We start from the raw sequence: 27,147 nt of genomic DNA, 5'->3' as shown, positions 1-27,147 counted from the left end.
CTTCTATACTTCTGCCATGCACAAATGGAAAGTGGATGAAGATGCCCAGCCTTCGGGGAAGAATAAGGGTATTTGTCTTCTTTTGGACTTCAGTTAGTGCAATTGAAACCGGTTTTATGCATTCTGTGGAGCTTTAACTCCTGCTATAAAATGAGGTCATTGTCAGAAATGTATTAGACAATCCAAAGAGAGAGGGTGTTGACACTGTCTATTCCGCAGGAGGGTGGCTGCTGTACTGCTGTATCTCCCAGGCTCTACCACACTCATATCACATTGTTATTAGGTAACATAGCAACGACAACACATGTTTGGGGACTATATAAATGCATGGTATGGTGTATGGTATGGGCAGTGTTTGAATGTCACTTTTGAGTGCATGTGGGTGCATACAATGCAAGAAACTATTGGTTTCTAGAATGATTGATCTATCCCATTTTCAGTCGCCAGCTGGTTGGTTTTGCAGTGCTGTGCTGCTGTTCGTCCTGCAGGGTGATAGCTTTGGACTCTACCTTCCCTGGGAAGTCAGGCGACCGTGGATTTTAAGCAGCCAGACCAAAAACCCAGGCTAGGCAGTCTCCTTTATAGCTTTCTCCTTGGAGTGCCTTAGAGTTTATTATGACACTGCCATCTTCACAGAGACACACAGTTTGCTGTTTTTTAGGAGTGCTTTCCCACAACACAGTGGTCACAGGAATATACAGTGCCTTGCAAAAGTATTCATCCTCCTTGGCGTTTTTCCTATTTTGTTGCATTACAACGTGTAATTTAAATGGATTTTTATTTGTATTTCATGTAATGGACATACACAAAATAGTCCAAATTGGTGAAGTGAAATAAAAAAAAATATATTTTTAAATTCAAAACTGAAAAGTGGTGTGTGCATATGTATTCACCCCCTTTGCTATGAAGCCCCTAAATAAGATCTGGTGCAGCCAATTACCTTCAGAAGTCACATAATTAGTTAACTAAAGTCCACCTGTGTGCAATCTAAGTGTCACATGATCTGTCAAATGATCTCAGTATATATATACATCTGTATATAAAAGGCCAGAGAGTCTACAACACTACTAAGCAAGGGGCACCACCAAGCAAGCAGCACCATGAAGACCAAGGAGCTCTCCAAACAGGTCAGGGACAAAGATGTGAAGAAGTACAGATCAGGGTTGGGTTATAAAACAATATCCGAAACTTTGAACATCCCACGGAGCACCATTAAATCCATTATTAAAAATGGAAAGAATATGGCACCACAACAAACCTGCCAAAAGAGGGCCGCCCACTAAAACTCACAGACCAGGCAAGGAGGGCATTAATCAGAGGCAACAAAGAAACCAAAGATAACCCTGAAGGAGCTGCAAAGCTCCACAGCGGAGATTGTAGTATCTGTCCATAGGACCACTTTAAGCCGTACACTCCACAGAGCTGGACTTTACGGAAGAGGGGCCAGAAAAAAAAGCCATTGCTTAAAGAAAAAAATAAGCAAGCACATTTGGTGTTCGCCAAAAGGCATGTGGGAGACTCCCCAAACATATTGAAGAAGGTACTCCGGTCAGATGAGACTAAAATTGAGCTTTTTGGCCATCAAGGAAAATGCTACGTCTGGCGCAAACCCAACACCTCTCATCACCCCGAGAACGGCATCCCCACAGTGAAGCATGGTGGTGGCAGCATCATGCTGTGGGGATGTTTTTCATCGGCAGGGACTGGGAAACTGGTCAGAATTGAAGGAATGATGGATGGCGCTAAATACAGGGAAATCCTTGAGGGTAACCTGTTTTAGTCTTCCAGAGATTTGAGACTGGGAAAGAGGTTCACCTTCCAGCAGGACAATGACCCTAAGCAAACTGCTAAAATAACACTTGAGTGGTTTAAGGGGAAATATTTAAATGTCTTGGAATGGCCTAGTCAAAGCCCAGACCTCAATCCAATTGAAAATATGTGGTATGACTTAAAGATTACTGTACACCAGCGGAACCATCCAACTTGAAGGAGCTGGAGCAGTTTTGCCTTGAAGAATGGGCAAAAGGCCCAGTAGCTAGATGTGCCAAGCTTATAGAGACATACCCCAAGAGACTTGCAGCTGTAATTGCAGCAAAAGGTGGCTCTACAAAGTATTGTGAATAGTTATGCACACTCAAGTGTTCTGTTTTTTTGTCTTATTTCTTGTTTGTTTCACAATAAAACATATGTTGCATCTTCAAAGTGGTAGGCGTGTTGTGTAAATCAAAAAATACAAACCTCCAAAAAAAATCTATTTTAATTCCAGGTTGAAAGGCAACAAAATAGGAGTACATTGTGTTTGTAGTGCATTGTGTTTGCTCTTGGTCTGTAGTGTACTGTGTTTGTCTGTTGTGCATTGTGTTTGGTCTGCAGTGCATTGTGTTTGGTCTGCAGTGCATTGTGCTTGGTCTGTAGTGTATCGTGTTTGGTGTGCAGTGCATTGTGTTTGGTCTGCAGTGTACTGTGTTTGATCTGCAGTGTACTGTGTTTGGTCTGCAGTGTACTGTGTTTGGTCTGTAGTGTGCTGTCTTTGGTCTGTAGTGCATTGTGTTTAGTCTGCAGTGTACTGTGTTTGGTCTGTAGTGTGCTGTGTTTGGTCTGTAGTGCATTGTGTACGGTCTGATAGTGGACGTGAGGACTTGAGTCCAGTCTGGTTCAGAATATATTTGATCCTTTAAATCCCTCAACTCAGGAGGATTTCACAATATCAACATACTGTACATACTTACTGTACATACTCTAAGGATTCTAACTCCCAGCCTTCATCACTGTGAATGACTGTGTGTCTGTGTCAACACCTGTTACCCCGTGAAGCTGTTGGTGTGTGTGAGTGTGTGTCACACGTGTGCAGGATTGAGAGGCCTAGCTGGCTGGCTGCTCCAGTGGCCAACTGAACTGAACTGCCATTGAGTTGATGTATCCGTGATGGGGCAGAGCCTCTTGTCTGCACTAATCCCTGAAAAACACAAGTGTGTGTGTGTGTGTGTGTGTGTGTGTGTGTGTGTGTGTGTGTGTGTGTGTGTGTGTGTGTGTGTGTGTGTGTGTGTGTGTGTGTGTGTGTGTGTGTGTGTGTGTGTGTGTGTGTGTGTGTGTGTGTGTGTCTGTCTGTCTGTGTGAATGATGTGGAGGCCTGGCGTCTTGCGAGGAGCGGGTAGGTGTGTGTGTGTTTATGTGTGTGTGGAGGCAGCTGTCTGTGAGGTCACTGTCAGGCATGGAATGCAGTACAGTGTAAAACGCGCAAATTGTTCTTACTCAGGGCCTTGCATGAAAAGCCAGCAGAGCCACACTGGAAACAGCAGCAATCCAGCAGCAGCCATCAGTGCAAAGTCACACAGCCAGCCTCACAGCCAGCCTCACAGCCAGCCTCACAGCCCGCCTCACAGCCAGCCTCACAGCCCGCCTCACAGCCCGCCTCAGCCCGCCTCACAGCCAGCCTCACAGCCAGTCTCACAGCCCGCCTCACAGCCAGCCTCACAGCCAGTCTCACAGCCAGCCTCACAGCCCGCCTCACAGCCCGCCTCACAGCCCGCCTCACAGCCAGTCTCACAGCCAGCCTCACAGCCAGCCTCACAGCCAGCTTCACAGTCTTATTATTACAGCTGTATGGCCCCATGTCCTTATGGCCTCAGTTAGCACTGCTCCAGAGCCCAGCCTGCCCCAGAGCCCAGCCTGCCCCAGAGCCCAGCCCAGCCTGCCCCAGAGCCCAGCCTGCCCCAGAGCCCAGCCTGCCCCAGAGCCCAGCCTGCCCCAGAGCCCAGCCTGCCCCAGAGCCCAGCCTGCCCCAGAGCCCAGCCTGCCCCAGAGCCCAGCCTGCCCCAGAGCCCAGCCCAGCCTGCCCCAGAGCCCAGCCCAGCCTGCCCCAGAGCCCAGCCCAGCCTGCCCCAGAGCCCAGCCCAGCCTGCCCCAGAGCCCAGCCTGCCCCAGAGCCCAGCCCAGCCTGCCCCAGAGCCCAGCCCAGCCTGCCCCAGAGCCCAGCCCAGCCTGCCCCAGAGCCCAGCCTGCCCCAGAGCCCAGCCCAGCCTGCCCCAGAGCCCAGCCCAGCCTGCCCCAGAGCCCAGCCTGCCCCAGAGCCCAGCCTGCCCCAGAGCCCAGCCTAACAGAGATATCAATGTTTCACCACAAAAAGACACTGAATCTTATCAAAACATACACAATATAAATATACGTACAGTATGTCCCTGAATTAACCCTTGTTTTTCACATGTGGTTAGTTTGGTCGCAGATTCTCCCATTAAATCTCCTTTCAATAATCACAATCTGAACATGAACCCTATAAAATAACGGCACACTGTCTGCTTCCTAACCTTGTTTTTAGTGCTACACTGATATTGATAACTGCATTGTTGAGTTTAGAGCTGGCAAGAAAAGCATTTCACTGTACTTGTGCACATGGCATTAAAACTCGAAACTGAAAATTGTTTTAATCTCTCAAATTGCATATTTGGCAGTTGTATTTTTTGCTGTCTTTGTCAGCTTTTTATTTCCCAGTGAAGACACTATTTATTTCCCTCCCTCCCTCCTTGTCCATGACCTGACGGAGGCACTCGTTACTTTGGGACTTTTATGCCAGATTGACTGTATGAGCAACACATGCTGCTCATACAGTGCTTTTGCCTTCTCACCCGAAACACACTTCTGTTATGATGGGGTTTGCTGGGCTGGATTGAAAGGCTTGGTCCTGTGAACATACATACTAGTATGGCAGCTGGTAAGCTAGGCAGCCCCCCCTCCCCCTCCCCTCCCCCTCCCTCCCTCCCTCCCTCCCTCCCTCCCTCCCTCCCTCCCTCCCTCCCCTCCCCTCCCCTCCCTCCCCTCCCCTCCAGAGACCTGTGAAATGCCAGTAGAGGAGTGTGAGGTGAATATGATTTGAACTATTATTTCCTTGTCTGTAGGCCTTGGAGATGAATTGTAAATAGAAGTTCCATGTTGTTGAGGTTTCTGAAGTAATCGGTTCTGATCTGCCATAGGACCTCCTTTAGGAGAGGGCCAAGGCTGTTTCCCTGTACTTCTATGTGCCTCAAGTTAATATTTCCAGTAGACTGTATGTGTCTGTGTTTGACAGTAGTAACATACAGGTATGCAGCCTAATTGTTTATTCTGTAAGCTTGGGAGTGCATACACTGTATGTGTGTGCATACATAAGTGTTTGTTTGCGTATCTGCCAAACATTGATAGACAGCAAAGGATGGAGTCTTTCCTCTCCTATGTGAGGTGTTGCCTAGGGCTTGCCTCCCTCACCCAGACTCTGATATGACCTCTATGTTAAAGATGCAGTGTGTATACATTTGCTTAAGTATGAGGCCCCAGTTTTGTGGCCGGTGCTGTAATTGATATGCCACAAGCAATAAATCAGTGTTGGTGCTGTGGCTCAGGGGCCGCTATCTGAGGAGGCAGGTTGAGCCCAGCCCAGCTGTCCGTCCGTCCGTCCGTCTACAACACAACCTGCCTCAGCCTCCCTCTGCTTCCCTCTACTCCGCTCTCTGCAGCCAATTGATTCATTTCTCCTGCCTGGCATTTCCTCCGCCATGCACGGCCCTGTGACTTCTGGTGCATTACTGACTGACTGGCTAATAGCAGCCATCACCAACATCCTCTATCTCTCAGGGAAGGAAAAGGTGTTGTTTTGCCATGAAGACTAACGACCACTCCATCGCTATCCTGATTTCTCCTTATCCATCTCGCTTCCGCTCAACTTCTCTCTCTTCTCTAATCCTTTCTTCCATCTCTGTCACTCTTTTCTTTTAACATCTTCAGAGCGTCTAATTCAGTCTCCTCAAGACATTAAACAGCTGCTTGGTCCTCCCAGTTCAGTCAAAGCACCGTCGTATGTTGATTCAGGGACAATATTTCTTTTTTCATTAAAGTGTTAGAACGTTGGGATAGTTATGCACCTTGTAGATGGACCTGTGATCTAAACTATCGTTTTGATATCTCCAGAGAAACATCTCAGACTAGTGCCCTTGAAACGTCACCATTTTAAAAGTGGGTGTGTAATCACTGATCTGTGATTATAATGTGTAAGCATTCATGCTTGTGTGTGTGAGCGAGACTATATGTAATCTGAAGCGTTTTACATCAGTAAGTGGGGCAGTGCGTGGTGAATGACTGAGTTGAGACCATGGTCGGTTCTGTGCCTCAGACACCAACTGCAGCCATGACACAATGTGTCCATTGTCTTGATGGGCTGGAGAACAGTGGGTTCATACAGCAGGTCATGATGGCTGACTGGGACTGGGAGATGAAAGCAGTCATTGACTTTCTGTCTGTCTGGGGCTGGAGAGAGAGAGAGAGAGAGTGTGTGTGTGTGTGTGTGTGTGTGTGTGTGTGTGTGTGTGTGTGTGTGTGTGTGTGTGTGTGTGTGTGTGTGTGTGTGTGTGTGTGTGTGTGTGTGTGTGTGTGTGTGTGTGTGAGAGAGAACAACCTCTGGGTCTGTAATCTTTTATTTCTCCTTCTGGTCCTTTTATAGTCTCAGCTTCATCTACTACTCACGGTTGTACAGTATAACATGTAAACCTGCCCCCTCTATGTTCAGGCCATATGGACAATATTAGGAATTGTTTGAGTATGGTCATGATACATTTGACCTACTGTAAGTCATTGTGGATGGTGAAAGGGTGAACTGTCCTATCCCAGTACACAGTAGTGGATGTACTTGTAGCTGCATCTTGCAGCGCTGTGCCTGGCCCTCTGCAGTGCTGCAGGTGATGGTGAGGATCCCTGCAATGTGTGTAAAATATATATGAGGACGCACCTTGGTCTGTCAGCCTAATGCTTTATGTTGAGTTAGTCAGACTCTGTCTGGAAGCCTGACATGCTCATCAAATGTTGTATAGGATTCCCCCTAAGGCCCTATTGTAATTGATGAATGTTTATGTATTCTGACTTCTTTTTGCCCTCACCGCTCTGTGTGGCAGGCAGAGCTTTTAAACCCCTGTTCAGTCGATAGGGAGAGAGCGTTCCCTGATCCTGTCTCCTAATGTGTGTTTTTCCTTCCCTTTGCAGGGCTGGCGGCCGAGGCGCTGGGGTTGATGTTATAGACGACAGAGCAGAGACACAGAGCCCAGAGGACGCCAGGCCAGCGCTACTCCACCGTCCCTTCTTTCCTTCAGCCTGGTGTAGGACAGCCACAGCTTCAGTAGAGGAAAAGGAACAGACACACACCCAGGAACCTCTCCTCACCTAGCAGAGCCCAACATGACCTCCCACCCCACCCCACCCCTCGGAGGCCCTCTCCTTCCCTTCCTCCTCCTGCTGTCGGGGGTGTTCGCCACCACCCCCAGCGACCTCAGGTCCTTCTCCCCACCAGAGGGGGGGCTCACACACCTGGTGGTCCACAACAAGACAGGTGAGGTGTATCTGGGAGCCGTCAACTGGATCTTCAAGCTGTCCAGCAACCTGACCAAGCTGCGCAGCCACGTTACAGGCCCTGTGGTGGACAACGAGAAGTGTTATCCCCCTCCTGGGGTCCAGTCCTGCCCCCACGAGCTGACCCAGATCAGCAACGTCAACAAGCTACTGCTGCTGGACTACGGTCAGAACCGCCTGATCGCCTGCGGCAGCACCTCCCAGGGAATCTGCCAGTTCCTCAGGCTGGATGATCTGTTCAAGCTGGGCGAGCCGCACCACCGTAAGGAGCACTACCTGTCCAGCGTGGCCGAGGCTGGCACCATGTCTGGGGTGGTCATTGGTGGAGATGCGGCCGGGAGCGGAGGGGAGGCCGGCAAGCTGTTCGTGGGCACGCCCATTGACGGCAAGTCGGAGTACTTCCCCACGCTCTCCAGCCGCAAGCTGATGGACAACGAGGAGAATGCCGACATGTTCAGCTTCGTCTACCAGGATGAGTTTGTCTCCTCGCAGCTCAAGATCCCCTCGGACACGCTCTCCAAGTTCCCCGCCTTCGACATCTACTACATCTACGGCTTCAGCAGCGAGCAGTTTGTCTACTATCTGACCCTGCAGCTGGATACCCAGCTCACCTCGCCCGACGCCAGCGGGGAGCAGTTCTTCACCTCTAAGATCGTCCGTCTCTGCGTGGACGACCCCAAGTTCTACTCCTATGTGGAGTTCCCAATCGGCTGCACCAAAGATGGGGTGGAGTACCGCCTGGTGCAGGATGCCTACCTCAGCCGTCCCGGGACCAAGCTGGCACGCTCACTGGGCATCTCAGAGCAGGAGGAGGTGCTGTTCACGGTGTTTGCCCAGGGCCAGAAGAACCGGGCCAAGCCCCCCAAGGAGTCAGCCCTGTGCCTGTTCACCCTGCGCCGCATCAAGGAGAAGATCAAGGAGCGCATCCAGTCCTGCTACAGAGGAGAGGGGAAACTGTCACTTCCCTGGCTGCTCAACAAAGAACTAGCCTGCATCAACTCAGTATGTTTTCCTTTCAGTGTGTGAATGAATGATAGTTGTGATGATGTTGATTTTGGTAAAGCACCTCTTTCTGAGTGAAGTTTCAGTTTTTAGCTTCATGAATCCAGAATGTGTGTGAGAGAGGGGTCTGTCCATGGAGACTGGAGCATACAGTATGTGTTGCAGGCAGGGAGGTAGAGGGTAGAGGGTAGAGAGAGCAGACACTAGCCCTCCTCAGAGCTGCTAGATCTCAATTAGACACACTCACTGACTCACACGTCCACAACATTCTGTTGTTAGAACTCTGTTGTGACTCAATCAACTGAGTCACAGCGGAAGCAGCTAACCTCATAGGCTTTTTCAGATTGCAGATGTATCTGTGGAGATGTCTCGTTCTTTTTTTCCTCTCCCTCAGAGGGAGTGTCAATCTGCCCTCTCCCTCCTCTCCCAGCATCACTCTCTATTCTCTCTCTCTCCTCCTGTCTCTTTATGGATGTGGCGACAGCCCTCTTCCCGGGCCACCCTGGCTGCTGTTGCCACATCATTAGGCCGGTGTGGGGGATTTGTGGACCGTCACTCTGTTTGCTGGGAGTCTCCCTTCTCCTCCGGCTCTAATTGATTTATATAGTCCTGAGGTTGTCGTCTGTCGCCTGGTGTGTCACCCCTGTCCTCACGGGACTCCTTACCTGGAGGCTGCAGACTGGGGTCGGAGCAGAGGCTGGGGTCGGTGCCGGGGATAGGGCGGAGCAGAGGCTGGGGTCGGAGCCGAGGCTGGGGTCGGTGCCGGGATAGGGCGGAGCCGAGGCTGGGGTCGGAGCCGAGGCTGGGGTCGGAGCAGAGGCTGGGGTCGGTGCCGGGGATAGGGCGGAGCCGAGGCTGGGGTCGGAGCCGAGGCTGGGGTTGGAGCCGAGGCTGGAGTTGGAGCCGAGGCTGGAGTTGGAGCCGAGGCTGGGGTTGGAGCCGAGGATAGGGCGGAGGGAAGGCCTGCACAGGGAGGAAGATTGTGAGCGTGCATTTCTGATGCTCTGATAATCACCTAGGCTAGGCTGGCAGGCAGGCTTCCTCTCCTGCCCTCACAGGCTCACAGGCCAGGGGAAACACACAGGACTCCCTTGGCTTGGCTGGGCTTTGTAGTGGTCAGTCTGCCATTTCTCATGTTATGCAATCCCGATAGTCTCCCTGTTTTCCTCTGCTAGGGACAGGCTAGCCATGCACAAGGACAGTCATAGACCTCCAGTCACTGGAATGACATGACATGGAGAGAGAAAGGGATGGCTATTGCATTATAGATGTACGGGTAAATGGTTGTTGGGAGATATGTTCTCCTTTAAAGCAACGTTTAACAGTGCCTTGAAGCAGCTCTCATCTCACTGCGCCCAGCTCTCTGTCGTGGACGTGGGTGGGGTACTCGCTCTCTCTCTCTATCTCTCTCTCCCTCCCCTCTCTTTCTCTCCCCCCCCTCTCTCTCTCCCCTCTCCCCCCTCTCTCTCTCTCTCTCGCCCACCCCCCTCCCTCCATCAGATCCAGGCTGAGAAGGAGGATTAGTCTACCACAGCCGTGGAGAGGAGAAGAGAGCGGAGTAGTGGGGGCGTCTTCTCTCTGTGCTGGATGCTTGGCAGACAGTGAGCAGCCAGCTCTCTAGCTTGTATTAATGGTAATAACCGTGGCTATTCTAATGGCAGGCTGGGGGCAACCTGCTGAGGTAATGACGGCAGCATGTCTGACTGGTGCAGATGAAAAGATTACGCTCCCTCCTTCTGCTCTCTCCGACGAAAGTCCTCCATCAACACACTGCCAACATCCAGCTCATGCATTATTCACCTGGGCTGCGTCTGAAATGCCACCCTATTCCCTATGTAGTGCATAAGTAGTGGTCAAATGTAGTGCCGGTAGGGCATGTTGGACATGCCAAACATTTGAGTCTCAGCCATGTCCTCACCTTCTGTTATTTAATTGTGCTTGATAACAATCCCCCCCAATCAGAAACTCCTCTGCCTCACTCCAACATACAAACAATTAATGTCACTTTCTCTCCGAAACCACAATGACTTAAAGCACACACAGGTTGTGCCGACACCGGGATGAAATATCTATTTGGAACAGATGCAACAGAAATAGAGACAGGGACAGATGGAGAGAGAGACAGGGACAGATGGAGAGAGAGACAGGGACAGATGGAGAGAGAGACAGGGACAGATGGAGAGAGAGACAGGTACAGATGGAGAGAGAGACAGGGACAGATGGAGAGAGAGACAGGGACAGATAGAGAGAGAGACAGGGACAGATGGAGAGAGAGACAGGGACAGATAAAGAGAGAGAGACTGGGACAGATAAAGAGAGAGAGACTGGGACAGATGGAGAGAGAGACAGGGACAGATAGAGAGAGAGACAGGGACAGATGGAGAGAGAGACAGGGACAGATAAAGAGAGAGAGACTGGGACAGATGGAGAGAGAGACAGGGACAGATGGAGAGAGACAGGGACAGATGGAGAGAGACAGGGACAGATGGAGAGAGAGACAGGGACAGATGGAGAGAGACAGGGACAGATGGAGAGACAGGGACAGATGGAGAGAGAGAGACAGGGACAGATGGAGAGAGAGACAGGGACAGATGGAGAGAGAGACAGGGACAGATGGAGAGAGAGACAGGGACAGATGGAGAGAGAGACAGGGACAGATGGAGAGAGAGACGGGGACAGATAGAGAGAGAGAGACAGGGACAGATGGAGAGAGAGAGATGAGAAGAGAGAGACAGGGACAGACAGACAGACAGACAGACAGACAGACAGAATAAGGCTAGGCATGCAGCACACATGATGTCTCTCTTCTGCTCACCATGACTGAGTCACTATATGAGACTATGCATGATATGTAAATTAGATAAACTACATGATTGTCCTTTATTACCATCTGCTCTGGTGCTTGTGATCGATCAAGGGCATGTCATGGGGATATAACGCTGATTTTACAGAGGCCTCATGTTTCATAGAGCCAGACAGCCGCTCCAGTTCGTTAGCACGACCTTGGACTCTATTACTGTATTGATGATCAGAGCTCCGAGATTATTTTACACAAAGACATTTACACCCATAATGAAGTTCTTGACCACCATGTTAACTATCTGTCATGGATTCTGACAGGTTTTGTCACTTCCAGTTGGAACACAGAGTCATAATGGAGTCAGCTGAGAGAGAAGCGGCAGTTCAAACACTCACTGTTTCAGACAGATGACTTGAGTGTTAGGTTGCTGCCTGCTTGTCATGTGCTGTTATGAGAGCCTTAATAATGTCACTACTAATGGCAGCTCCATACAGGCATTATGGCCGTATCAATTCCAAAATGGCCCCAAGTGGCCTGCTGATGATTTGAATAGCTCACTCCTCCTCCTCCTTTCCAGTGATTGGCCAGTCCGTTGTAGTTTAATGCAATGCTGGAAGTTTGAAAGTTACGGGTCACCTTCCGTGCCAGCTGCGGGCTCATTTCCAAAGCCATGTAATGTGCCCATAAAAACAACAGGTTTAGCATTCCTAATGAGCCTTTCAGCATGTCCTCAAAATACAGAAAAGAGCAAAATAGCAACAGCAGAACAAAATGGCCACCACCAGTAAAGCCTGTGTTCTTTGGAGGTGTGTAGAGCAGAGGCACGTCTTGGGCTGTGAAGGAGAAGCATTGCGATGCATAGCAGCATTCCCCTGCTCTGTGTGTATAAATAAGACTGTGTTTATTGTCTGGGCCAGGGAGAACATTTGAAGAAAAATGGCCTCCAATAACCAACAGCGAGGGGATGAGAAAAAAACCCAGCCTTAGATCCTCACACTGAGTGCATAATTGTGTTTATTAATATGTATCAACGTTGATGACTTTGGTGGGGGGTTGCAGGGCGGATGACATGTTATTGTCTTTGGGGGTGACACTGTCTTATGGTTCAAAGACTTTCCTCTGTGCCAAAGCTGCCCTATTGTTTTCAGCTCTATTGTCTCCCTCTAAACCTCATTACGGCTGGTATTTCTCTAGTACATACATCCCACATGAATGGATACTGTTAGAACGTTTCAAGGCCCTATGCTCACTGGTTATATGTTTTCAGCTCAAGCCCTCCTGTCTTTGGAATGCCAGTCAACCATAAACCCCAGCCCATTGCCAGGGTTAGGCAGCAGTACCATGGCATCCAAGGACAGGTCAACCATGAGGGTGTCTTGGGAAGTCGTCTCCCTCCCTTCCAGGCCATCCGATTATACAGACACATGGATGGACCAGGCCATCCGATTATACAGACACATGGATGGACCAGGCCATCCGATTATACAGACACATGGATGGACCAGGCCATCCGATTATACAGACACATGGATGGACCAGGCCATCCGATTATACAGACACATGGATGGACCAGGCCATCCGATTATACAGACACATGGATGGACCAGGCCATCCGATTATACGAGACACATGGATGGACCAGGCCATCCGATTATACGAGACACATGGATGGACCAGGCCATCCGATTATACGAGACACATGGATGGACCAGGCCATCTGATTATACAGACACATGGATGGACCAGGCCATCCGATTATACAGACACATGGATGGACCAGGCCATCCGATTATACAGACACATGGATGGACCAGGCCATCCGATTATACGAACACATGGATGGACCAGGCCATCCGATTATACAGACACATGGATGGACCAGGCCATCCGATTATACAGACACATGGATGGACCAGGCCATCTGATTATACAGACACATGGATGGACCAGGCCATCCGATTATACAGACACATGGATGGACCAGGCCATCCGATTATACAGACACATGGATGGACCAGGCCATCCGATTATACAGACACATGGATGGACCAGGCCATCCGATTATACAGACACATGGATGGACCAGGCCATCCGATTATACAGACACATGGATGGACCAGGCCATCCGATTATACAGACACATGGATGGACCAGGCCATCAGGAGAAGATGAAGCTGTATTCTAAGACACATTGCTCCTCTGCTGATTATACAGACACACGGCTGCTGTACTAACTGGGAGAGATGAGAGCGCTAGCATCACTCATCCCAGTAAAGATTCTCTTACCCTGTTATTCAAATGAAGCTGCTGGCAGTGCTAGATGTGTGTGCATTGAGAAGAGACCGTGTGCAATCTATCCCACAACGAGATGCAATATCAAATCAATAACTCAGATAGTTAACTGGGTCGTAGGAAAAATGACCTCCCCCTCTCAACCTTTCACCGTCTGCAAAGTGTGTGTAGGTTGCAAATCTCCTAACGAGCCCAGGCTTTTTGTGCTCCAGATCTAATTGTGAGTGTAATTATTTATTGATGTGTGTTTGTGTGTGTGTGGTGTGTGTGTGTAGAGAGTGTGGGTGAGTAGGGGGCTGTTATCACTTCGAGCTATGGAGCTATTTACCAGCCGTGATGGTGAGTACAGCTGTATTTGTTGTTTCCTGTGGCGCTGTGCGATGAGATGGATCCAGAAAGCATTAGTCTACTTCATATTCAGCTGCAGCAGAGAGTTGAGACGCCAGGCAATAGGCCTGAGAGGACTATTCCCTGGGACACGGCTGGGAATATACAGTCCACTAGCATCACAATCTCAGCCTCTCTCCCCATTCTTCCTCCTTCCCACAAAACGAAACCAGTGGCGATGCTTTGGATTTAAAAGGCTGTCGTTTATGTAATGTTGGTTTGTCTGGAGTGGATGGAGCATGCTGAAGAGCTTGCGGCAGCCTCAAATGTTTGCTCTATCTGAAATTCAGAACATATTTTGGGTGAAGGGAGAATGTGGAGACTTGAAGGCTGTGTCATCTAGGCTTGGGCGGTATACAGTATATACCGCACACCGGGGTATTTGGAAATAGCCACACAATGATTTTTCAATACCATCAATACGTTTTTCACAAAATGAGAATATTTGTATCTACTTTTTAAATAAATACCTGCAGTGCAATAAAGCAGATTGCATTCTTCATTTCACCCGTCACATTATTTTACATTATGAAGCTTACCGTAGTATCCCAGCACACTTGAGCCAGTCACGTGTGTTTGTAAGTAGCACAACAGGAGAAAACAGGAGCAGGTGAGTCCAGATGTGTATTGACAGGGGTCACGTTTTATATTGAAAGTCAAGTGTTTTTTTGCTTCAATAGAGTGATCAGGGACGTGCGACTAGTTTTCCTTCAAAGAAAATACATTAGTGCAACACATTCAGCAGAAAACAGCTTCATTTCATCAGATGACAACAGAAGTGCAAAGCTATTTGGCTGGCAGCCACACAAGTAAATGAGCTTACAATGAAAAAGCAAGGTCTTTTTTTGCAAAAACAATGCATGGCCATCATATTTATAATGTTTAATCATAGAAAGTAAGTAGCCAGCTACATGAGAAACAAGATTCTGGCCTGAATGCCAAACGTCACGTCTGGAGGAAAACTGCCACCATCCCTACGGTGAAGCATGGTGGTGGCAGCATCATACTGTGGGGATGTTTTTCAGCGGCAGGGACTGGGAGACTGGTCAGGATTGAGGCAAAGATGAACGGAGCAAAGTACAGAGAGATCCTTGATGAAAACTCTGAAAGATCCAGAGCGCTCAGGACCTCAGACTGGGGCGAAGGTTTACCTTCCAACAGGACAACGACCCTAAGCACACAGCCAAGACAACACAGTAGTGGCTTCGTGACAAGTCTCTGAATGTCCTTGAGTGGCCCAGCCAGAGCCCAGACTTGAACTCGGTCAAACATCTCTGGAGAGACCTGAAAATAGCTGTGCAACAAGACTCCCCATCCAACCTGACAGAGCTTGAGAGGATCTGCAGAGATGAATGGGAAAAAATCCCCAAATTCAGGTGTGCCAATCTTGTAGCGTCATACCCAAGAAGACTCAGTGCTGTAATCGCTGCCAAAGGTGCTTCAACAAAGTACTGGATAAAGGGTCTGAATACTTATGTAAATGTGATATTTCTGGGGGGGGGGTTTTCAGCGTGTTTTTGCTTTGTCATTATGGGGTATTTTGTGTAGATTGATGAGGCGAAAAAACTATTTAATCAATGTTAGAATAAGGCTGTAACGTAACAAAATGTGGAAAAGTCAAGGTGTCTGAATACTTTTTGAAGGAACTCTATATTTAGATTTTTAATGTTTACTCTAAATATGCGTTGTTGTACTATTGAAGGTCAAATACACTGCATTTCAAACAGTCAGAAAGAATCTAATGAATTCAGGGCTTGTGAAGTTATACCTAGGCTAAATATAAACAGAATCTAATGAATTCAGGGCTTGTGAAATTATACCTAGGCTAAATATAAAAATAATCTAATGAATTCAGGGCTTGTGAAGTTATACCTAGGCTAAATATAAGCCTTCAACAACCAGAAGACTCACTAATAATTTCATTATTTTATCAAAATAGTTTAACCTGCTTTTTTTTTTTTACAATAAATCACTGATCTGGCTTTCAAGTCTGTCTATGAAAATGCATAATGCTCATTCACTTATAATGACCATAGGCATGTTAGCCTGTCCACTTTTTTCAGATGTTGAAATCAAGTGGCCTACTGTATTTCTTAGAATGAGAACAAGTTGTGTTATTTACTCCCAAGCCATAAGACTGCTGAACAATTAATCAAATGGCCACCGGACTATTTACATTGACCCCCCCCCATTTGTTTTGTACACTGCTGCTCCTCGCTGTTTATTATCTATGCATAGTCACTTCACCTCTACCTACATTTACAAATTACCTCAACTAACCTGTACTCCCGCACACTGACTCGTTACCGGTACCCCCTGTATATAGCCTCGTTATTGTTATTTTATTGTGTTACTTTTATTCTTTTTTACTTTAGTTTATTTGGTAAATATTTTCTTAACTCTTCTTGAACTGCGCGGTTGGTGAATAAGCATTTTACGGCTAGGTCTACACTTGTTGTACTCGGCGCATGTGACAAATAAAGTTTGATTTGATTTATACTTATTGCACATTTATAAAAACAGACTGGACAGCTAGTATAACAAACAGTCTTTGGCTAAAATGCTGCTAGCGGTATGTGGTACCACAATGCCGCGAGCGACAAACTGAGCATTCCTTTTCCAGAGTCAATGTTCATTGATACTCTCGTTTTAGTAGTGTCTGCCATGCTCACCATTTGAGTAGTTGAGACATAATAAGGGTATCATTAGAGAAGTTTACTTGTCCTCTATTACAGTAAAATAATGTCTCAATGTGTTTTGGTGTCCGTATGACCGATTATGTTGGACCAAACCTCAAATTGTGAGTTGAAACCACTTGTCAGAAAGGAAGATCTACATCTTAATCATTTAGCAGACACTCTTATCCAGAGCGACTTACAGTAGTGAATGCATACATTTAATTTCGTACATTTTTTTTCTTCTCCGTACTGGTCCCCCGTGGGAATCAAACCCACAACCCTGGCGTTGCAAACACCATGCTCTACCATCTGAGCCACACGGGACCAGATCTCTCAACTTTGTTGACATGAGAGGCAGGGGGAGCGGCTTGGTGTGTGTGTGTGTGTGTGTGTGTGTGTGTGTGTGTGTGTGTGTGTGTGTGTGTGTGTGTGTGTGTGTGTGTGTGTGTGTGTGTGTGTGTGTGTGTGTGTGTGTGTGTGTGTGTGTGTGTGTGTGTGTGTGTGTGTGTGTGTGTGTGTGTGTGTGTGTGTGTGTAAAAACCATAGAGGAAGAGGCGAAGTGAGAGGTTTCAGTCTCGCTAAAATCTGTCCAAATTAGGCCAATGCTTTTCTATGGGCTTATTTTGGGCCTAAGCTTGTTGCCTGCCTTCCCGCCTTTGGGACAACGACTCCCATTGTTACTGCGGACACATGCATCTCGTCATTATATACAGATCTCTGTTGTAAATGGGAAGGTGCATGCATACACATGGCATTTTACTGCGGTCATGAGCCATGACTGCCGGTGTGGCGGTATTACCATCACTGCAACAGCCCCAGTCAGTTATTAATGAAGATTACGGATTATAAATCTCAGAGACAAGGGTGCCAGGTAGCCTAGAGGTTAGAGTGTTTGGCCAGTAACCGAAAGGTTGCTGGATCAAATCCCCAAGCTGACGAGGTAAATATCTGCATCTGAACAAGGCAGTTAACCCACTGTTCCCCGGTAGCCATCATTGTAAATAAGAATTTCTTCTTAACTGACTTGCCTAGTGAAATAAAGGTTACATTTAAAAAAAAAAAAGACTTTTTAAAAACAGAGGGAAGGGGGGTGTGCACATCTGAAAGCAGAGGACCTTAACAAGGCCAGAGTTTCCACTGGAGTATATTGCTTTGCTTATGGAAACAAATTGTTGTTCCATGGCTGATGTTATGTGAAATGCAACAGTCTGTTCCAAGATGGTTATGCAAACAGTATTTGTTTATGACCATTATTTTATTTGGCCAAGCCTTCCCCAGTCTCTGCCATGGCAGCCTCACAGTCATTATTCTCTCCAGTATAATACACAGTTTGTTATTTGGGGTTTAGAGGGAACTGACTCACCACATCCTCTCTGTCTCTGTTAGCATGAGGCTTCAGATTACGTCCCAAATGGCACCCTATTCCCTACATAGTGCATTACTTTTGACCAGATCCCTATGAACCCTGGTGAAAAGTAGTTTAATAAATAGGGAATAGGTTGGAATTTGGGACACAACCGCAGCCTGTGCTACACTATGTTGTAGGGAGCAGCAGTAGCAGCTAACTGTACTGCTCTGTTAGCATGTTACTCAGCTCTGACGCTTCAGCCTGAGCTGCTGTCGTACAGAACATACAGAGTGAGTAGCAGTAGCTCCCAGCTCTTGTCTTCTAGAGAGGCTTCACCCCAGTCCTTCACCCAGAGTGAAAAGGTGCATCCCTGATGAGCCCTGCCATCTCACTCCCCTCTCCCAGTTCCTCTGTTGTCATGGCATTGGGGTTGTGGGGCACTATGGGATGTGGAGGGCTTTTTGCTGGCGTGATGAATGGAGTTTAATGAACTTCCTCTCCTGAGCGTAAAGAGAGAGAGAGGGAGCCACAAATTTACATTTTTTGAGAACTCATTATGCCACAGCAGTTTGAAAACATCAACAGAGATTACAAGGGCTGTGTGTGTGTGTGTGTGTGTGTGTGTGTGTGTGTGTGTGTGTGTGTGTGTGTGTGTGTGTGTGTTTGACCTCCTCTGCCACCATGCAAATCAGTCCAGGGAGGGCTTTAGTAATTAGATTAGAGTTGGCTGGGCGTTTTATTTCAGATTATACCGATTGTAATCCAAAGCATTTGCTTGGCCAACATGGTTAAAAGCGTCAACTATCTGTGCTGTATTACATGAAAACATGATGTTTGTTTGATGGTAGCCCAACAGACTCTGACACAGTAGTCTCCACAGCCCTATGACACATCCTCAGTGTTGAGTGGTCTCCACTAATTCCTTTGTTGTTTTTCATTATTATGGGCCTATTTGTTCTTGTCTGTCACTAGGTAGTTTAGTGTTATTATTATAACCCAGAAAACATTGCCACAGGGCATTCTGCTATGCACTTCACCATGCTCTCTCTAGACATCCAGGTGCAAAAAAACATCTACCCAAGGTGGCAACCAAGCTTCAGGCATCGTGACCTTTCATGTTTGGTTGATAGAGCCTGTTGCTAGGGAGAGGTGCGTTAGGAGCAGAATCTGTAGGGAACAGTCACATGTTGGCTTCCACTAATACCCTGGGACGCAGCAAAACACCATCAATACCCCTGAGCCCTGTCAAAACAACATACACACATGTAAACGTACATACATGTAGACACACACACACACACGCACAATCATACACACACTTTTATGTACATTCAGACTTCAGGGCTAAAGCTCAGACACATCAGTAGGATTGTGAAACGTTTGCCTGCCGACAGTACTTAGCACCTCTGAACAGAATTTCGGCAGTCAATCTATTTTGTGTTCACACAGCAAAGACCTTGGAAGTCGTCAGCAACTCAGCTTTGTTAAAAATACTCCAAACCAGAAGGTGGCAGTAGCGTTGTTTGGCAATGCAAATCCGTGCGTATTGCTTGTGGTCTAGATTCCAAGCTATCTGCACTAATGTTGCTATTTTGTAGAATGCCCTTGTTGATACTAGCCAAATGGCCACAGCTAGATAACTACCTAGAAAAATGATGAATAAACAATGTAATTCACTGTCCATAATCCCATACAGTCAGTACCAGCCAAATGTTTAGCTAGCTAGCGTTAGCATATTCGCTAGCTAGCACAATATAGCTAGCTAGCTAAGGACACTGCACTAACTCGCCAGTTAACACAGGCAGCAGTTTTATGGAAACTAGCTAATCCATTGTGATTACATTATATTGTCAGTACTAGCTACATTGGTTAGCTAGCTTGGAGGAAGTATTTAGTGTTGTGTGCAAAGCATCTGTGCACTTAGCAACAGTGAGGGAAAAAAGTATTTGATCCCCTGCTGATTTTGTACGTTTGCCCACTGAAAAAGAAATTATCAGTCTATAATGTTAATGGTAGGTTTATTTGAACAGTGAGAGACAGAATAACAACAACAAAAAATCCAGAAAAACGCATGTCAAAAATGTTATAAATTGATTTGCATTTTAATGAGGGAGTATTTGACCCCTCTGCAAAACATGACTTAGTACTTGGTGGCAAAACCCTGGCAATCACAGAGGTCAGACGTTTCTTGTAGTTGGCCACCAGGTTTGCACACATCTCAGGAGGGATTTTGTCCCACTCCTCTTTGCAGATCTTCTCCAAGTCATTAAGGTTTCGAGGCTGACGTTTGGCAAGTCGAACCTTCAGCTCCCTCCACAGATTTTCTATGGGATTAAGGTCTGGAGACTGGCTAGGCCACTCCAGGACCTTAATGTGCTTCTTCTTGAGCCACTCCTTTGTTGCCTTGGCCATGTATTTTCATTGTCATGCTGGAATACCCATCCACAACCCATTTTCAATGCCCTGGCTGAGGGAAGGAGGTTCTCACCCAAGATTTGACGATACATGGCCCCGTCCATCGTCCCTTTGATGCGGTGAAGTTGTCCTGTCCCCTTAGCAGAAAAACACCCCCAAAGCATAATGTTTCCACCTCCATGTTTGATGGTGGGGATGGTGTTCTTGGGGTCGTAGGCAGCATTCCTCCTCCTCCAAACATGGCGAGTTGAGTTGATGCCAAAGAGCTCCATTTTGGTCTCATCTGACCACAACACTTTCACCCAGTTGTCCTCTGAATCATTCAGATGTTCATTGGCAAACTTCAGACGGGCATGTATATGTGCTTTCTTGAGCAGGGGGACCTTGCGGGTGCTGCAGGATTTCAGTCCTTCACGGCGTAGTGTGTTACCAATTGTTTTCTTGGTGACTATGGTCCCAGCTGCCTTGAGATCATTGACAAGATCCTCCCGTGTAGTTCTGGGCTGATTCCTCACCGTTCTCATGATCATTGCAACTCCACGAGGTGAGAACTTGCATGGAGCCCCAGGCCGAGGGAGATTGACAGTTCGTTTGTGTTTCTTCCATTTGCGAATAATCGCACCAACTGTTGTCACCTTCTCACCAAGCTGCTTGGTGATGGTCTTGTAGCCCATTCCAGCCTTGTGTAGGTCTACAATCTTGTCCCTGACATCCTTGGAGAGTTCTTTGGTCTTGGCCATGGTGGAGTGTTTGGAATCTGATTGATTGATTGCTTCTGTGGACAGGTGTCTTTTATACAGTTAACAAACTGAGATTAGGAGCACTCCCTTTAAGAGTGTGCTCCTAATCTCAGCTCGTTACCTGTATAAAAGACACCTGGGAGCCAGAAATCTTTCTGATTGAGATAGGGTCAAATACTTATTTCCCCCATTAAAATGCAAATCAATTTATAACATTTGTTGTTATTCTGTCTCTCACTGTTCAAATAAACCTACCATTAAAATTATAGACTGATAATTTCTTTGTCAGTGGGCAAACGTACAAAATCAGCAGGGGATCAAATACTTTTTTCCCTCACTGTAGCTACCATCCCATAGCCTACATTTCATATGAAGTGTGACTGGCTCATCCATGGATGTACAGAGACAATGCCCTCTTTTTTCCTTTTTCTTTGTTGGCTCCCCCACGTGGGGGTTCGTGCTCTCTGATTGGCTGAAAGTCAAGTTGTTGGCCACTGACAAGCATTGCGAGTATACAAGTAGAATCGGTAGGTTGGTCGCTACTGGTTCGGCGCGCAGCAGGTACCATTTTTGTTCTAGCAAGAGAAGGAACGGCCTCCCACTTTGATAAGCACCTATCGGCAGTCTATCTGCAGTGAGATTCTCGGTGGGTTTCATGCTTTAGAGGGGAAAGTAGAACCCCAGATCTAGGTCAGTAATGTTCAAAAATGTACCTAAATTGTGTTTCCTACTCGACACATTAGGAGAGCGAGAGAGCACAGCTGCTTCCAATCCAATTGGAGGAGAAAAAGAGAGCACTCTGGTTCAATGGAAAGACTGTCTTGGCATGCAGAATACTCCTAGGATTTATAATAGTGCAGGGATACTATTGAGTTATCGTCATCTGAAGGGCACTAAACGACAGATGTTTTCATGTTAAACAGAACAGCCTAACCCTGTACGTACATACAGGTTCATTAAGTTACTGTGAGATGATATGAATACAATTACACAAACACATTAAAGAGAAAATAAGGTTTGAGAACATTAAAGGAATTACTGTATTCCATTTTAAGGATTTGTGTGTTGTCTGTTTATCTACAGATTATTATGCGTGTGTGTCAGTTTGTGTGTGTGTGTGTGTGTAGACTTCTATATGTCTATGGTCAGTGCCAGATGTCTGTGTGTAGCCCAGTGTGTGTCAGGTTGTGTGTGTGTGTGTGTGTGTGTGTGTGTGTGTGTGTGTGTGTGTGTGGGGGGGGTGTGTGTGTGTGTGTGTGTGCGTGTGTGTGTATAGACTTCTATATGTCTATGGTCAGTGTGTGTGTGTGTGTGTGTGTGTGTGTGTGTGTGTGTGTGTGTGTGTGTGTGTGTGTGTGTGTGTGTGTGTGTGTGTGTGTGTGTGTGTGTGTGCGTGTGTGTGTGTGTGTATAGACTTCTATATGTCTATGGTCAGTGCCAGATGTGTGTGTGTGTGTGTGTGTGTGTGTGTGTGTGTGTGTGTGTGTGTGCGCGCGTGTGTGTGTGCGTGCGTGTGTGTGTGTGTATAGACTTCTATATGTCTATGGTCAGTGCCAGATGTCTGTGTGTAGCCCAGTGTGTGTCAGGTCGTGCGCGGGTCATGTGCAGCCTCATAATAGGCCTCTGTACTGGGGAGAGGAGGGCTGTGCAGGGCTGGGGAATGTAGCTGTGTTGTGTGGGGTCAGGAGAGAGGGGATCCCAACATCTGTCTCACAGCCTGGCCCTGCCTCACTGCCGCGCCGCACTATGGCCTTGACACACTGCCCGCTAATATACTAGCTAGCAGAACAGAGTACACACATAAACACACACAAACTGCACGCGGACACACATACTTACACACACACACACTCTGCTGGCAGCTGCATGTACACTGCTGTTTCTCTGTCTAGTCTGCCGGCGGTATCAGATAATGATATGGCATGGTCTGTATAAATAGATCCCATCTAATGAGAGGATACAGGTATCAAAGGCACTCCTACAGTATGTGGGAAGAGAGGGATATGAGATGTGTTCAGAAAAAAAGCGTTTACTGGTGTGGGCCTGTTAGATGTTGTTTAGGGAGAGACTTTATAGGAATACAAAATGGAAGAGAGGTAGGCAAGTCTAAGCTGCGAGCTCCAACAGTGTAGATCTGAAATATATACATATTTACACCTGTAAAAAGGGGAGGGGGTAGGTGCAGTGGTTGGTATTCAGCTTGATAGTTGTCCATTGGGGTGGGGGCTGTTGAGGGGGGAGGGTGTTTTTCCAAAGATGTGGGGCGGGGGGGCTATTCAGCAGGCTGATGGTCTGAGGGTAGAAGCTATTGGCCAGTATATTAGTTTTAGCCATGATGCTCCTGTACTGCCTGCATCTGAGTGATGGAAGTGGGGAAAACAGGCTGTGACTCAGGTGGCTGTGGTCCCTGATGATCTTCTTGGCCTTCCTGTGACACCTGGTGTTGTTGGTGTCCTCTAGGGCAGGCAGTGAGCACCCAATGGTGCATTAGGCTGAGCGTACCACCCTCTGTATTGCCTTGTGGTCAGCGGCAGTGGAGTTGCCGTACCAGGCTGTGATGCTGCCCGACGGTATGCTCTCGATGGTGCTCCTGGAGAACACTGTGAGGGCCCTCGAGGACAGGCTAAATTTTCTTCAGCTTCACGAGGTTAAAGAGTCCAAGTGATTTGACCATTTCAGCTCCTCGGAGATGTGTACGCTGAGGAAGTTGCCGTTTTTGACCGTCTCCATGCCAGCCCCGTTGATGAGGGTGGGAGCGTGCCCAGCCTTAGAAAAAGTAGAAACCTGCAATGTTTTGTAGGCGCAATTCATCAGCGCCATCTTAGCCAGTCTTCTTCTGGTCTGCATGTCTGGAGTCTCTGTGTTGGAAATATCTTTCCATGAATGTCAGAACAGTTTTTCATGAAATGCTTTGAAAATACTTTGAAAGGCTGGTCATGTCTTTCATCAACACCATCATCCCAGACCCACTCGGTACCGCCCCAACAGATCCACAGATGAGGCAATCTCTATTGCACTCCACACCGCCTTTTCCCACCTGGACAAAAGGAACAACTACAGTACCAGTCAAAACTTTGGACACACCTACTCAGTCAAGGGTTTTTCTTTATTTTTATTATTTTCTACTATGAAATAACACATATGGAATCATGTAGTAACCAAAAAAAGTGTTAAACAAATCAATATTTTTTTGTTTCTTTTTTATTTAACCAGGCAAGTCAGTTAAGAGCAAATTCTTATTTACAATGATGGCCTACCAAAAGGCCTCCTGCGGGGACAGGGGCTGGGATAAAAAAAATATATATATATTCAAAGTAGACACCTTTGTCTTGATGACAGCTTTGCACACTCTTGGCATGTACGGGCTAGTACATCACTGGTGCCGAGTTTCCTGCCATCCAGGACCTCTATACCAGGCGGTGTAGTCCCTAAAAATGGTCAAAGACCCCAGCCACACAAGTCATAGACTGTTTACTCTGCTTCCGCACGGCAAGCGGTACCGGAGCACCAAGTATGGGACCAAAAGGCTCCTTAATTCTACCCTCACGCCATAAGACTGCTGAACAGTTAATCAAATGGCTACCCAGACTATTTTCATTGACCCCCTTTTTATTAGCCCAGAATCTCTTGCACCAGCTCTACGCAAACTCACTGGACTTTACCCACTACGCACAGGGGCGGAAATTCCGGGGGGGACGGGGGACACACGACCCCCCCATCCTGGGAAAAATATGATTTGTCCCCCCAATATATCACTGAAACATAACTATGTAATTTAAATAACATTAATAATACGCAATGAAAGCAATTGTGCTGATTATAGAGACTTAATAGCGCGATTTTAAGTTTCAAAAGATTGCGACCCCCCCACCCTTTTCCTCACAATGGTTTGATCCACTGGCAAGGTAACAGAGGGGTCGTGTCTCCTGTCTGAAAGGCACTCAATGAACGTAACTGACGTAAAGTTAATCCAGTCAATCGCGCACACACACTAGCTGAATATGCAGAGCTAGCTCGCAAATATTAACTATTAAGCTAGCTAGTACCTATTCCATTTATGTGGCCTCGTCAAAGATGGAATCTTTGCTATCGTCAATTTATTCCGAGATCAGCATGCAGATGATGTAAGTTAGTGCTTCAAAGTCCCTGTGATAAGGTTAGCGATAAACTGAAGTCCAAACTGAACAGAACTACACTCTTCTTCTACCATTGTCTTAAATATATTTAATGGTCTCGTTGCAAAAGCTAAATTGTCGCAAGGGAACTTTTATTTATTTATTTTATTTAACCCGGGTAGCAAAGATTATAGCAAACACCACTGAAACGGAATTGGTGCTCGCTTGCTTTGCAAATTCAGCTATTGTTGGAAGCCAGCCAATATGAAACAAATTACAAATTACAAATTAAAATAACAAAAGGTTGCAGCATATGTTGTGTAAATGGTGAACTCATACAGCTGTCAACTCTTGTCATTTTAATCCGTTTCACATTTGCTAGTTACCTTTTAGATCGAAGCCCAAATAGAATGATAAAAGATAAGATGATAGAAGCCCATCTCCTACTGTAAATAACCTACACACTGTGTGTGTGTGTGTAGCCAGCCAGCCAGGTAGAAAAATGGCAGAAAAATAAAAGACGGACATCAGAGTATTTTTCAGTACACCAAAACGCAAAGTAAGAACCCTAGTAGCCTAATATCTCAAAGACTAGTTGATAAAATGTTCATAAGAAAGAAATGAAATTCTAATGGAAATGTTTCACAATGATGTTATTAGGCAGAGCAGGCAACAGATGGCACACAGACAGCAGAGTTGGGGACAGATATGCAGGGACAGACTGGCAGAGACGGAGTCTCAGGTAAGTTTGTTGAGTCTTTGTTTGGCAACATTATGAAAGGTTCTCAATTTTTTTGACTTGTAAAATAGGAACATAATTGGAAAATGCCATGGATACCCCCACTCTCAACTTAAACTGGTGACTGAACTAAGATTTGTTAAAGGCAGTGGTATTGCTGTTGTGAGTAGTTGTGTAGTTTTGGGTACCGGTAGTTAGGAGTACAGCAAACACCTTATTTCTTTGGTTCCTCAATATACATTTACCATATTACAATGTAGGCTATGTGTTACAGCACTACTTTTGGTGTCCCCCTCAGGAATTGCTCTTGAGAAAATTTCATGTAATTGTCCCCCCCAAAGTTGATATCAGATTTTCGCCCCTGACTACGCACACACACATGCACACAAACTCTTCACATACGCTGCCACTCCTCTGTTTATTATCTATCCTAGTCACTTTTACCCCTACCTACATGTACATATTACCTCAATTACCTAAACTAACTCTTACCCCTGCACATTGGCTCGGTACCTCTACTCCTTGTATATTGTCTCGTTATTGTATTGTGTTACTATTTCCGTTTACATTTTTTTGTTGTTGCTAATTTCTCTTACTTTTTAACTCTGTATTGTTGGGAAAGGGCTCGCACTGTGCTGTATTCAGCTGTATTAACCCACACCTATATCATCGCCCCCAAATCCCCCAACATGGCTGTAGCAGACACTGTCTGCTGGTAAACTACCAGGCCCGTGGTGACAGACAGACAGACAGACAGACAGACAGACAGACAGACAGACAGACAGACAGACAGACAGACAGACAGACAGACAGACAGACAGACAGACAGACAGACAGACAGACAGACAGACAGACAGACAGACAGACAGACAGACAGACAGACTAATGTTAGTGGGTCTATGTGTGTTTGCTGTAGATGAGCCCTGGGTGATTTGTGGCTCAGTTTATAATGCCAATGTGTCTCTGCCTCTCTCTCTCTCTCTCCCTCTCTCTCCTAGCAGGAAATGGCAGGGCTCACCAGCATCACAGTCCCTCCTCACTTACATTTGACCAAGTGCCGTTAAGAGCCAATTAGAAAGCCACCATTGGCTGGCCACAGGAAACAAAGGGCAAGCAGCATCGCACCGCTGTATCCAATACCACAAATCAAAATGAACTTGGCGGTCGGCCAGAAATGGGCTGTTTCCAGTGTCTGTGTATTCTGGTTCAGCAAGACTAGTATCTTTTCTTGGCTCTTCTCTCTAAGTAGTTTGTCCATCCAGCTTT

General features: G+C 46.8%; 1 protein-coding gene across 2 annotated transcripts in view; it reads left to right on the top strand.

Annotated features, from left to right (window-relative positions):
- The window catches only part of LOC106572368 (plexin-A1), a 269,207-nt gene that overhangs the window by 24,354 nt on the left and 217,706 nt on the right, over nt 1-27,147 (top strand). For both annotated transcript variants that reach the window (XM_014146446.2, XM_014146445.2), the window contains exon 2: nt 7,003-8,367. In XM_014146446.2, the coding sequence (XP_014001921.2) occupies nt 7,195-8,367 (1,173 nt within the window). In that variant the 5' untranslated portion in view covers nt 7,003-7,194. The remainder of the gene's footprint in view (nt 1-7,002; nt 8,368-27,147) is intronic.

Source organism: Salmo salar, chromosome ssa15, assembly GCF_905237065.1.
Source record: "Salmo salar chromosome ssa15, Ssal_v3.1, whole genome shotgun sequence".
In the NCBI taxonomy this organism is placed as follows: domain Eukaryota; kingdom Metazoa; phylum Chordata; class Actinopteri; order Salmoniformes; family Salmonidae; genus Salmo; species Salmo salar.
Note: the sequence above shows the minus strand (reverse complement) of the source record. Positions and strands in the feature narration are given on the sequence as shown.